Source organism: Oncorhynchus tshawytscha, linkage group LG21 (assembly GCF_018296145.1).
Source record: "Oncorhynchus tshawytscha isolate Ot180627B linkage group LG21, Otsh_v2.0, whole genome shotgun sequence".
Lineage (NCBI taxonomy): Eukaryota > Metazoa > Chordata > Actinopteri > Salmoniformes > Salmonidae > Oncorhynchus > Oncorhynchus tshawytscha.
The window spans coordinates 13,305,426-13,319,783 of record NC_056449.1 but is presented as its reverse complement, the minus strand read 5'-3'; the positions used below and the strand labels follow the sequence as shown (position 1 = coordinate 13,319,783).

General features: G+C 46.5%; 1 protein-coding gene across 6 annotated transcripts in view; it reads right to left on the bottom strand.

The window, feature by feature from the left end:
* The window catches only part of LOC112220977 (transcription factor COE3), a 105,897-nt gene that overhangs the window by 18,940 nt on the left and 72,599 nt on the right, over nucleotides 1-14,358 (bottom strand). For all 6 annotated transcript variants that reach the window (XM_042303104.1, XM_042303103.1, XM_042303105.1 and 3 more), the window contains exon 11: nucleotides 1,728-1,816. In XM_042303104.1, coding sequence (XP_042159038.1) covers nucleotides 1,728-1,816 — 89 coding nt within the window. The remainder of the gene's footprint in view (nucleotides 1-1,727; nucleotides 1,817-14,358) is intronic.

Genomic DNA, 14,358 nt, shown 5'->3' with positions numbered 1-14,358 from the left:
CATTGTTTACATGGAATCCCACTTATTCCCACCCTTCTAGACTTGCTCTGTTGTTTCATGCTTTAAAAAAATTACTTCAATTTGACTTCAATTGGTTCCAATAGCAAGTGTTGGTGCCTATTGCCTCAATGTAGCTTGGGGTAGCTTTGCTCTCTGCCTAAGAGACTCTACAAATGGCCCTGACCAACCTTTCCATCCTTCATGAAAAGCAAAGGAGAGAGGATAACAAAGGGATGAAATGTCAGCGTTACTGTTCCAGAGTGACCGTGTGAGTCTTTCCTGACAAGCCACATTGGGTGAGAACAATGAGGTACTTCACGAATAGCAAGCTTTTCCGTGTTAGTCTTGTTGTTATTTCCTTCTGTCTAAAATGTCGAGAAAGCTAGCGGCTGAAGAGAAGACGGAGGAAAATCTATACGCTTATTGAGTTTTCTTTTGAATAAATAAATATATAACGGCTGATAGGGACATTCTCCCTCCGCCACAAATCAGGGCATCAAAGGGGCCAGACAATATATGCTCGCTAATAGTATCAATTTACAAATAAACTGGTTTTTTGGTGACTGGATCTCAGATGTCAGATTTTGATAAATGGTTTCAATTTGGCAGCTGTTTTAGACTGTCAGGCCCCATCTGATCGTATCCCTCTTATAGCAGTTCCCTGCCCAAAACAATCTCACTCATTTAGTGGTGCACCTTTTTAGGGGGAAAATAATCTTTTCATACTAACCAGGCGGCAAACCGCCCAGGGCACCTGACGGCTGCCTGTGTTCTTGGCCCTGCCTAATGTGTGTGTGCGTGTGTGCGTGCTTGCGTGCGTCTACACTGAGTTTACAAAACATTAGGAACACCTTCCAAATATTGAGTTGCACCCCCTTTTGCCCTCAGAACAGCCTCAATTCATCAGTACTTGGACTTTACAAGGTATCAAAAACATTCCACAAGGATACTGGCCCATGTTGACTCCAATGCTTCCCACTTTTGTGTCAAGTTGACTGGATGTCCTTTGGGTGGTGGGCCGTTCTTGATACACACAGGAAACTGTTGAGAGTGAAAAACCCAGCAGCTCTGCAGTACTTGACACACTCAAACCGGTGCCCCTGGCACCTACTACCATACCCCGTTCAAAGGCACTTAAATATTTTGTCTTGCCTATTCACCCTCTGAATGGCACACATTCACAATCCATGTCTCAATTGTCTCAAGGCTTAAAAATCCTTCTTCAACCTGTCTCCAACCCTTAATCTAGACTGATTGAAGTGGATATAACATGTTACATCAATAAGGGATCATAGCTTTCACCTGGATTCACCTGGTCAGGCTATGACATGTTTTGTACACTCAGTTTATGTGTCTACACGTATGCATGGAATGAAGATATATTTGTATAAGCAGTGACTTTGCATCTGCATGTTTGTTACTACCTCAAACCTAAAAATAACAAGACCAGAAACACTGTCTCAAACTCTACAACACCAATACAACATCATATAAACACCTGTTTCCAATTGTACAAGTTATCAGAACAATGTGCCACTTGGCATCGGAGTATGTTCCAAAGGCCAGGTCCATATTGAGTGGAATAAATGAATCCAATCTAACAGATCTGGTTTGCCCTCTATAAACTCAGATATTTGGCAGTCCAAAGTCTATATGGTCTGGGTGGTCTTTGGAGTAACAACAGGGGGTGATGTACTCCTTGGTGTCCTCTGAGGCGTATCACTGACCTTAGGTAACCTCTCGGGATCTCCTGGGTGTCTGGGGATGACTTTCTGTAGCCTCTGGAAGCCGTAGTCGATGGTAGGCTCATTCAAGGCTGGAAAGAGAGAGAATTATCATGGTTAGAATATGACAAAATGGAAACAAAATGGAGTGGCTCAAACATGCATTGCTCTTCTATAGCTTTCAATAGCACATTTTAATCGTGTTTAAAAAAAATATTTGTACATCTGTTTGCCTATGTAGACCTTCTGAAGGCCTTATGATGACCTTATGAAGGTATTATGTCACATTCTAGAGTAGCATATCTCCCCTGCCTGGCTGTCCTGCCCCTCTACAATGGCCTTGTGTCAGCCCATCTCTTCCCCCACCGGCATGTCTCCCTCTTCATTCTACCGCTGTTTATTAAGCGTGAGACCTTCTACTCAACCTGTCCCAGTCACTCACCCTTTCACAGAGCATTCCTAACTAATTCAATTGCACCGCCCTCACTCTAAGCCCCTCACACACACCCCTTTTTTTATTTCATTACCCCCCCCCCCGTTTGAAAACAACACAATCTCCGTTTCGATACGAAGGGGAAAAGAGAAACACCCAGAAATTAGTTAGGGAGATAGTTCTCCATAATCAAGCCCATTAATCATAAAAGGCTGTCAAATTTGACTTTGGGGACAATTTGTCAGCCTTCTTGCCCTGTAAGGATGATTGACACACCAAATGCCAGTAAGGAGAATAGCTAGTTTGCACTAATATGCATAACCGGCGCTTTCATGAATAAGAATAAGGTGGCAGCAGCAGCGCAGGGTCTTTTCAAAGGCCCGCTGCCGTTTGTTGCGAGCGGCAAATAGATGTTATTACCATTATAACAATATTTGTTTTCTTTCCTCAGGAATGGGCACCCGCGAGCTGCTAAATCAAATTTGTTGGAGGCCCGTTTCACACCAAGGGAAGGAGAAAAGGGCTTTCAGGCTGGGGCTGGGTGGGGATGTTATCTGAAGGGTGACGAAGCCTACACGTTCACTCTCCACACAGACTGCCATTTTGAATCTCTGCCCCTGGCCCCTGAGAGGCCTGGAATGGATTACTCTCTCATGGACGATTTCTCCCTTGTTGGGATGAAGAGGGGATAGTCTACCTTGAAACCAAACGGATGTCTTTGGATAATAAGGTATTCCTAAGACCTTGTCAGAGCGTTAAGGCAGAGTATTGGGAAAGGGAATTTCAACACAAACAGGGAGAATTCTAAAAACAGCCATCTACCAAGAGAGTAGGACAAGTGAGAGAACAAGTGAAGGAGAGACAAAGCAAGAGAGAAGGAATGGACACACACAGGAAGAGGGAGAGGGAGGGAGGGAGGGAGGGAGGGAGGGAGGGAGGGAGGGAGGGAGGGAGGGAGGGAGGGAGGGAGGGAGGGAGGGAGGGAGGGAGGGGGAGGGAGGGAGGGAGGGAGGGAGGGAGGGAGGGAGGGAGGGAGGGAGGGATAGAGAGAGGCAGAAAGAGAATCTCATCTCGCTGGGGAGACTGGAGGGTAGTGGAGCAGACGTCTCTCCCTCTACTGCCCCCCAGAAATTAAGACCATTACTTCCCCTTATTAAAATCCCCTAGCACTTTGACCCCAGCGCCCCATTGGCTGCCTGTAGGCCCCTGTCCTCTCAGCCAATCGATACGGCTGCCTTCTCGCAAAGAGCCTGAGTAATTGGAGAGCGCCGACGCGCTGCGCGAACCCTGACCCCCTACGCATTACACACCCCATATGAAGATAGATTGCCTGATTTAGTGTAAACATATGCTGCAATTCCAGCCATCAGTGCCACTTTCTCCATCGTAATTTGTATTGATTTTTTTTTTCCCAGCCATCTTCGTGTCTTTGCGGTGTCTGACGTTTGGATTTTTTCAAAGGGGAAAGATAATGCAGTTCGGTGGGAAGAGGAGGCGAGAATACGAGTGAGGGAGAGAGAGGGAGAAAGAGAGAGAGAGGGGTCGGCGAGGTATCATTTTTTATTTATTTAACCATCCAATTATTGCCCTCGATTTCTCCCTCTCTCCATGAAAGTGATCAAACAGTCGACTGGGGTCTCACTAAACAGAGCGTTGTTATTAGGTGACCACTCGACTGGGACAAAAGGGAGGGAGAGGGTGAATGGGATTTCCACTAACACACTCAACCAAGGCTGAGAGGAGTGGTGGTGAAACATGATCCCAGATCACACAACAGCACTAGGTACAGTAGATAGCACTAGGTAGATGCAGATAGCACTAGGTAGATAGCACTATGCAGATAGCACTAGGTAGATAGCACTAGGCAGATAGCACTATGCAGATAGCACTATGCAGATAGCACTAGGTAGATAGCACTAGGCACATAGCACTAGACAGATAGCACTAGGCAGATAGCACTAGGCAGATAGCCCTAGGTAAATAGCACTAGGCAAATAGCACTAGGTAGATAGCACTAGGTAGATAGCACTAGGTAGATAGCACTAGGCAGATAGCACTAGGCAGATAGCACTAGGTAGATAGCACTAGGCAGATAGCACTAGGCAGATAGCACTAGGCAGATAGCACTAGGCAGATAGCACTAGGTAGATAGCACTAGGCAGATAGCACTAGGTAGATAGCACTAGGCAGATAGCGCTAAGCAGATAGCACTAGGCAGATAGTACTAGGTAGATAGCACTAGGCAGATAGCACTAGGTAGATAGCACTAGGCAGATAGCACTAAGCAGATAGCACTAGGCAGATAGCACTAGGTAGATAGCACTAGGTAGATAGCACTAAGCAGATAGTGCTGGTGACAGCAGAACACTATACAAGTCAGACAGAAGTTTTTGGGTTAAGGAGAATAATCTAGTCCAAATTGGAGGCTTTTAAATCAGCAGATGCTACATACATTTTGGGATTTATAAACGAATGACATGTAAGCATTGATTCTTGAAGAATATAACTTAGAAATGCCTCATAAGCTTAGTTCAACTGTCGTACCCCATCAGATCTAAAATATAACCTTGTTTTACGCCAATGTTTGTAAACAAAGTAAATGTAAACAAACACTATATAGCCTCATAACATGGTTAAAATTCTAAATTTGATATAATGGATGGTCAGTCCTTGCATCCATAGCTCTGTCAGAGCGATTACATTTCTCTAGCCGCATCCCTCAGCTTTTAACCAAACCAAAGGGGGGGATGCCGCTTTGTTTCTACTGCTGATTGCTACTTTAAGGTCAGATAAACCATATATCTGCAATATTCATGAATTGGCATGCGGCATGATAACGTTCATTTGATCATCACCTTAAGTGTCATGTCTTCTACCTTCATACTCTAACATCGTTCTGACAAAATGGAGGCTGCTGAATGAAGGACAGCTCAAATGAATGGCTTGAAGGGAGCAAATGGAATGGCAACAAACAACTGGAAACCATATGTTTGATGTATGTGATACCATTTCACTGATTCTGCTCCCGCCATTACCACAAGCCTGTTCTCTCCGATTAAGCTGCCACCAATCTCCTGTGTTCTGACTTCACTATATGCACAACGCCCCTTTTGTTTGTTGGGAGTATTGTTGCAAGTTGCAAAGCCTTATTTTGAATACAAACAGTGTAGCTATTCCCTCCGCAAGGCAATAAAACAAGCTAAGCGTCAGTATAGAGACAAAGTAGAGTCGCAATTCAACAGCTCAGATTTGAGACGTATGTGTCTACAGTCAATCACGGATTACAAAAAGAAAACCAGCCCTGTCGCGAACACGGATGTCTTGCTCTCAGACAAACTATGCCAACGTGAGTAAAACATTTAAACATGTTAACCGACGCAAGGCTGCCGGCCCAGACGGCATTCCTGGTCGCGTCCTCAGAGTATGCGCAGACCAGCTGGCTGGTGTGTTTACGGACATATTCAATCAATCCCTGTCCCAGTCGGCTGTTCCCACATGCTTCAAGAGGGCCACCATTGTTCCTGTTCCCAAGAAAGCTAAGGTAACTGAGCTAAACGACTATCACCCCGTAGCACTCCCTTCTGTCATCAGGAAGTGCTTTGAGAGACTAGTCAAGGATCATATCACCTCCACCCTACCTGACACCGTAGACCCACTCCAATTTGCTTACCGCCCCAATGGGTCCACAGACGACGCAATATCAATCACACTGCACTCTGCCCTAACCCATCTGGACAAGAGGAATACCTATGTAAGAATGCTGTTCATCGATTACAGCTCAGCATTTAACACCATAGTACCCTCCAAACTCGTCATTAAGCTCGAGACCCTGAGTCTCGACCCCGCCCTGTGCAACTGGGTCCTGGACTTTCTGACGGGCCGCCCACAGGTGGTGAGGGTAGGAAACAACACCTCCACCCCGCTGATCCTCAACACTGGGGCCCCACAAGGGTGCGTTCTCAGCCCTCTCATGTACTCCCTGTTCACCCATGACTGCGTGGCCATGCACACCTCCAACTCAATCATCAAGTTTGCAGACGACACTACAGTGGTAGGCTTGATTACCAACAACGACGAAATGGCCTACAGGGAGGAGGTGAGGGCCCTCGGAGTGTGGTGTCAGGAAAATAACCTCACACTCAATGTCAACAAAACAAAGGAGATGAAACAGCAGAGGAAACAGCAGAGGGAGCAGCCCCCTTTCCACATTGACGGGACAGTAGTGGAGAAGGTGGAAAGATTTAAGTTCCTCGGCATACACATCACGGACAAACTGAAATGGTCCACCCACACAGACAGCGTGGTGGAGAAGGCGCAACAGCGCTTCTTCAACCTCAGGAGGCTGAAGAAATTTGGCTTGTCACCAAAAACACTCACAAGCTTTTACAGATGCACAATCAAGAGCATCCTGTCGCTATCTTCCAGAAGGCAAGGTCAGTACAGGTGCATCAAAGCTGGGACTGAGAGAGTGAAAAACAGCTTCTATCTCAAGGCCATCAGACTGTTAAAACAGCCATCACTAACATTGAGTGGCTGCTGCCAACATACTGACTCAAATCTCTAGCCACTTTAATAATTACAAATTGGATGTAATAAATGTATCACTAGTCACTTTAAACAATGCCACTTTATATACAGCATTTCAAGGTCCTGGAGTGGACTAGCCAGTCTCCAGATCTCAACCCCATAGAAAATCTTTGGAGGGAGTTGAAAGTCCGTGTTGCCCAGCAACAGCCCCAAAACATCACTGCTCTAGAGGAGATCTGCATGGAGGAATGGGCCAAAATACCAGCAACAGTGTGTGAAAACCTTGTGAAGACTTACAGAAAACGTTTGACCTCTGTCATTGCCAACAAAGGGTATATAACAAAGTATTGAGATAAACTTTTCTTATTGACCAAATACTTATTTTCCACCATAATTTGCAAATAGATTAATTACAAATCCTACAATGTGATTTTCTGGATTGTTTTTTCTCATTTTGTCTGTCATAGTTGAAGTGAACCTATGATGAAAATTACAGGCCTCTCTCATCTTTTTAAGTGGGAGAACTTGCACAATTGGTGGCTGACTAAATACTTTTTTGCCCCACTGTAATACTGTACTCTATACCATCTACTGCATCTCTACTGCATCTTGCCTATGCTGTTTAGCCATCTCTCATCTATATATTTATATGTACATATTCTTATTCATTCTTATTCATTCCTTTACACTTGTGTGTGTATAAGGTAGTTGTGTATATAAGGTAGTTGTGCACGGTTGGAACTAGAATCACAAGCATTTCGCTACACTTGCATTAACATCCGCTAACCATGTGTATGTGACCAATAAAATTTGATTTGATTTGATTTGTGAAAAGAAATTCCCATTTTATCTTAAAAGTGTAATATATCATCTTTCAATCCATGTGACAAACCTCCACACATTGAGCCAGATGTCCTAACCTATTTCTAGAGGTTTAGGAGGAGGATACCTAAAGCTCCCTCAAAATCAATTCCCATGTTGCTCTCTGTCTTATTTCAAACAGCTCTGCTTTCCAAAGGACCCAAACGACTTCAGTTGGCAGGAGCAAGAGGTTCAGTCAGAGTTAAAACAGTGTACCTCTACAAGGTCAACGTGATCAGAGGGGATGCTTACCTAAATGCTTACCGAACCTAACAAATATGGAAAACATGGTAAAGTAAAACTGGGCCAATATTCTTAAATACCTTCCTTTCCTTTGTTGCTACTGGGGTATTGGATAGGTGTTCAACTACAGAACTTTCACTAATAAAGTCCTTTCAGATTGGTCGTCTAGAATAGGAAGTCAGTTAATATTATTGGAACGTAGCCATTGTCTCACTGCTCTTTTACAATCAGTCTCACGGGTGGTAGGGACTAAGGCTCCCAAGCTTTGAAACGTTTGCATGCTCAACTGGGGCCTTGGCAGAATATATATATACATTCATTCAGCATATGTTTACATCCTCATTCTCCAACATGTTTACATCTATTTATGTACTTTTCCTCGCCGCCGCTGCCCTTCCAAACACTTAAGTGGCTTCTGCTTTTCTACTTGGCTTCTAGCTGATTCTGTACATATTTACCAGATATTGCTGATGGATGGAATATGCACTTTGGGAGTCCTTTTTCTTCATCTTGCACAGTCATGTCCCCGATGAGGATCATCCCGAAACCCATAAATCTCCACTATCCTCCTCCACCACACTCAGCTCATAGGCTCTCTGTGAATTTTCCTTCATTGCACTTATCATTTCAAATTCCATATGAAATATACCATTTAAGGCCCAAGCCCACGTCCAATGCCCGACTGACAGAACAGGGGATACGGGGGATTTGGAGCGGCTTGCATCCCAGAGCAGCATGGGCTTCATCTTTATTCATGTTATGAATGACGCAGGTCATTGCTGTGTCTACAGGTGTGTGTATCAGATAATTTCCTCCCTTCCTTCTGGAGGAAGAAATTGTCAGACGCACAACAGTGTGAGCAGAAGGACTCATCTGACTCTGCTATGTGTAGCCTGCTGGGGGTTGTGGAGCCTGCTGGGGGTTGTGTAGGCTGCTGGGGGTTGTGTAGCCTGCTGGGGTTGTGTAGCTTGCTGGGGGTTGTGTAGCCTGCTGGGGGTTGTGTAGCTTGCTGGGGGTTGTGTAGCCTGCTGGGGGTTGTGGAGCCTGCAGGGTGTTGTGTAGCCTGCTGGGGGTTGTGTAGCCTGCTGGGGGTTGTGTAGCCTGCTGGGGGTTGTGTAGCCTGCTGGGTGTTGTGTAGCCTGCTGGGGGTTGTGGAGCCTGCTGGGGGTTGTGGAGCCTGCTGGGGGTTGTGTAGCCTGATGGGGGTTGTGGAGCCTGCTGGGGGTTGTGTAGCCTGCTGGGCGTTGTGGAGTCTGCTGGGGGTTGTGTGGCCTGCTGGGCGTTGTGTAGTCTGCTGGGGGTTGTGGAGCCTGCTGGGTGTTGTGTAGCCTGCTGTGGGTTGTGGAGCCTGCTGGGTGTTGTGTAGCCTGCTGTGGGTTGTGGAGCCTGCTGGGTGTTGTGTAGCCTGCTGTGGGTTGTGAAGCCTGCTGGGGTTGTGGAGCCTGCTGGGTGTTGTGGAGCCTGCTGGGGGTTGTGTAGCCTGATGGGGGTTGTGGAGCCTGCTGGGGTTGTGTAGCCTGCTGTGGGTTGTGGAGCCTGCTGGGGGTTGTGGAGCCTGCTGGGGTTGTGGAGCCTGCTGGGGTTGCGGAGCCTGCTGGGGGTTGTGGAGCCTGCTGGGGGTTGTGTAGTCTGCTGGGGGTTGTGTAGTCTGCTGGGGTTATGGAGCCTGCTGGGTGTTGTGTAGTCTGCTGGGGGTTGTGTAGTCTGCTGGGGGTTGTGTAGTCTGCTGGGGGTTATGGAGCCTGCTGGGTGTTGTGTAGTCTGCTGGGGGTTGTGTAGTCTGCTGGGGGTTGTGGAGCCTGCTGGGTGTTGTGTAGCCTGCTGAGGGTTGTGGAGCACCGACCTGTTGACAAGCATCTAAAGCCCACTGCTACACACATGCACTATGCTATTGATTTACCCCTTTCATCCCTCTCTCTCGCTCTCTTTTATTTGTCCCCATTCAAAATAAGATGAAATTGTGACACACATGCATACAAACATACAATGCAAAACATCCAGTCTGACTTGCTATACAGTATTTTTTGTCAGCGTAAACAGTTGATATCCCCAAACATTTATCCATCAGCATCTACACTGCACTGTACATACTGTACAACAAACTCAATACATAGACCTACAGTACACACCATTCCCCCCCAACACACACACACACACACACGCACACACACATACACACACCCATCACAGTGAAAGCATAGAAAATAAATTCAAAGCAAAAGGCTTGATCAATCACCCGGGCCCGCCACTCCAACACTCCGACCTCCCCCACCTTGCGATCGATGCTCATAGAAATTTCATGAACTTTAAACTGTGATTGACAGACAGACAGACGGGCCCCAGACAGACATGGCATACTGGCCTCTTTAAAGTGGTGAGCCACCAGGGAAGATGAAGGGGCCTCGTCCCGCCTGTTCCCTCACCAAACACACACTTTTAATTAAGACTAAAACACTTTGGCGTTATGGCAACATTTAGCCAGACTGATGTACTCTCTATGGCTCCTATGACCTCTACTTGCCCCTGTCTGACACCACTCCAGACCACTAAGCCCTGTCTGACACCACACTAGACCACTAACATCTCTGACAACATTCTAGACCTCTAACCTCTGCCTGACACCACACTAGACCACTGACCCCTATCTGACACCACTCTAGACCACTAACCCCTGTCTGACATCACACTAAACCACTATCCCCTGTCTGACACCACACTAAACCACTAACCCCTGTCTGACACCACACTAGACCACTAACCTCTGTTTGACAACACACTAGACTACAAACCCCTGTCTGACACCACACTAGACTGATAACCCCTGTCTGACACCACACTAGACCACTAGCCCTTGTCTGACACCACACTAGACCACTAACCCCTGTCTGTCACCACACTAGACCAATAAGCGCTGTCTGATACCACACTAGACCACTAAGCTCTGTCTGACATCACACTAGACAACTAACCCCTGTCTGACACCATACTAGACCACTAAGCCCTGTCTGACACCACACTAGACCACTAAGCCCTGTCTGACACCACACTCGAGCAATAAGCCCTGTCTGACACCACACTAGACCACTAACCCCTGTCTGACACCACACTAGACCACTAAGCCCTGTCTGACACCACACTAGACCACTAAGCCCTTTCTGACACCACACAAGAGCAATAAGCCCTGTCTGACACCACACTAGACCACTAACCCCTGTCTGACACCATACTAGACCACTAACCCCTGTCTGACACCACACAAGAGCAATAAGCCCTGTCTGACACCACACTAGACCACTAACCCTGTCTGACACCACACAAGAGCAATAAGCCCTGTCTGACACCACACTAGACCACTAAGCCCTGTCTGACACCACACAAGAGCAATAAACCCTGTCTGACACCACACTAGACCACTAACCCCTGTCTGACACCACACTAGACCACTAACCCCTGTCTGACACCACACTAGACCACTAAGCCCTGTCTGACACCACACTAGACCACTAACCCCTGTCTGACACCACACTAGACCACTAACCCCTGTCTGACACCACACTAGACCACTAAGCCCTGTCTGACACCACACTAGACCACTAAGCCCTGTCTGACACCACACTAGACCACTAACCCCTGTCTGACACCACACTAGACCACTAAGCCCTGTCTGACACCACACTAGACCACTAAGCCCTGTCTGACACAACACTAGACCACTAACCCCTGTCTGACACCACACTAGACCACTAAGCCCTGTCTGACACCACACTAGACCACTAAGCCCTGTCTGACACCACACTAGACCACTATGCCCTGTCTGACACCACACTAGACCACTAAGCCCTGTCTGACACCATACTAGACCACTAACCCCTGTCTGACACCACACTAGACCATGCAGTTTTGAAGAGGAAAAAAAAGAGGATAGACCACACCTGACTTTCAGAGGAATATTCTATCAATGGAGTAGGCCTATTGGTTTACCGCATTCTAAGGTATGAACGTACTCATAGGCCTCCGCAAATCATACACAGATGTCAATGAGTACTTATCACATCCATTTAATGCTACAAGTGATCAAACAACAACTTATTGTAGTTCTTTGAAGTTACTGGCGTAAGATTGCTTTTTTATTAGAAAGAACAGTGTTCTCCACTGAGGGAATTTCTCTATCTTCCACAGAGACATGCCACATTTCATATATTAAAGACACAGATCTGCTCTTCTCTAAGGAGGGGACTTGTGGAACAAATGTCAGATAATTTGCGTTTCTGTGGGGACATTTTAGGCTGTGACTCAAAAATAATAACTTCTCAGGTGTGTGTGGGGGGGCGTATTTCTTTGAGGCACACACTTTGCCAGCCTTGTCACTCCAGTCTAATCAAGGCACCAAGGAGGTAATTATTCACTAGCTGATTAACATATCTCACCGCTGAAGCGGATGCACACTCTAATCACAAGGGTTGCGTCATTCTCGGATCTCACAGGAGACAAGTGAGGCAACAGAAGGGAGTGGGTGTGTTTCTGTCACCTCCACTTCTCTCCATGCTCTAGAGGACAACAATCTATGTGATGTTCCTCTGTGTCTATGTGAAGAAACTACATGTTTGATCCGACTGTCGTTCAGTGCAATACTGTAGGTATAGGGTGGGGGTATGTAGGCTCAATCATGTGGAAATCTACAGTACAACAAAATTAGGAAAACAATTGACACATGGTTAAAAAAATGTGTCTTGCTATACAGTACATGCAAGTTGATACCACACATGCTTATGCATAATTACCTCCATGTGTTGCAGTGAGAGTAATTAAACAATAAAAGTGCAGTAGTCAATTAGTCAGCTTACAGTACTTCAAAAGAAATTGTCAACAGAGAAGGGAAAAGCCAACACACCACGGTGAGGAAGTAAAATATTTTACAGAGGTTCAAAATCGACACTACGGCGAAGCTGAGGTATTACTCACTCCTTTGTTACATGTTCACGAGACCTTCAGCATTCCATATGGAATATTTTGCTAATGTGTTCCATGTGTTCAGCCTGTGTGAGAGAGAAAGAGAGAGACAGACACAGACAGACAGACAGACAGACAGACAGACAGACAGACAGACAGACAGACAGACAGACAGACAGACAGACAGACAGACAGACAGACAGACAGACAGACAGACAGACAGACAGACAGACAGACAGACAGACAGACAGACAGACAGATCGACAGCGACAGAGAGAGATAGAGATAGAGATACTGTAGAGAGAGCGAGAGAGAGAGTGAGAGAGAGAGACAGAGAGAGAGAGAAAGAGAGAGGTAGGTAGGTAGGTAGGTAGTTAGGTAAGGTACCATTGTTTTCCCATTCACAGTGATAGGAACACTGCCCAACGCCAAGGCAATATGCCCTGTGAAAAAACAGTGACTGCCCATGCTGAAAACCTCTTAATGGTTTAGTGGTGTTTTAAAGAGCTTGAGAGGTAGTGGGCACCAGGTCTCCTTTACGCCACACAACAATCAGGTCCCAACACCAGCTCCTGCTCGCCGTCTCTGCCATTGGCTGCCATCATTTTCCGAATAACCTCATCCAAACCAACACCGAAACAATTGCCAAACGTCAGACTAACCAAAATAAAAGTCTATGTAGCTTGAACTGGCTTCTCCCCCCACTTCAGTCTAACACCCAACCTCTGATATGCTCATAAAGAGAGTTAAACTCAGCAAAAAAAGAAATGTCCCTCTTTCAGGATCCTGTTTTTCAAAGATAATTCGTAAACATACAAATAACTTCACAGATCTTCATTGTAAAGGGTTTAAACACTGTTTCCCATGCTTGTTCAACAAACCATAAACAATTAATGAACATGCACCTGTGGAATGGTCGTAACCTGTTAAAGATAGGGCTGACTACTGCCCCCTTTGGAGGAATTGCGTGCCCAAACACTAACAGTTTACAGACGGTAGACAATTAAGGTCACAGTTATGAAAACTTAGGACACTAAAGAGCCTTTCCACTGACTCTGAAAAACACCAAAAGAAAGATGTCTAGGGTCCCTGCTCATCTGCGTGTACGTGCCTTAGGCATGATGCAAGGAGGCATGAGAACTGCAGATGTGGCCAGGGAAATAAATTGCAATGTCCGTACTGTGAGACGCCTAAGACAGCGCTACAGGGAGACAGGACGGACAGCTGATCGTCCTCGCAGTGGTAGACCACGTGTAACAACACCTGCACAGGATCGGTACATCCGAACATCACAGGTACAGGATGGCAACAACAACTGCCTGAATTACACCAGGAATGCACAATCCCTCCATCAGTGCTCAGACTGTCCGCAATAGGCTGAGAGAGGCTGGACTGAGGGCTTGTAGGCCTGTTGTAAGGCAGGTCCTCACCAGACATCACCGGCAACAACGTCGCCTATGGGCACAAACCCACCGTCGCTGGACCAGACAGGACTGTCAAAAAGGTTTTGTCTCACCAGGGGTGATGGTCGGATTCGCATTTATCGTCGATGGAATGAGCGTTACACCGAGGCCTGTACACTGGAGCGGGATCGATTTGGAGGTGGAGGGTCCGTCATGG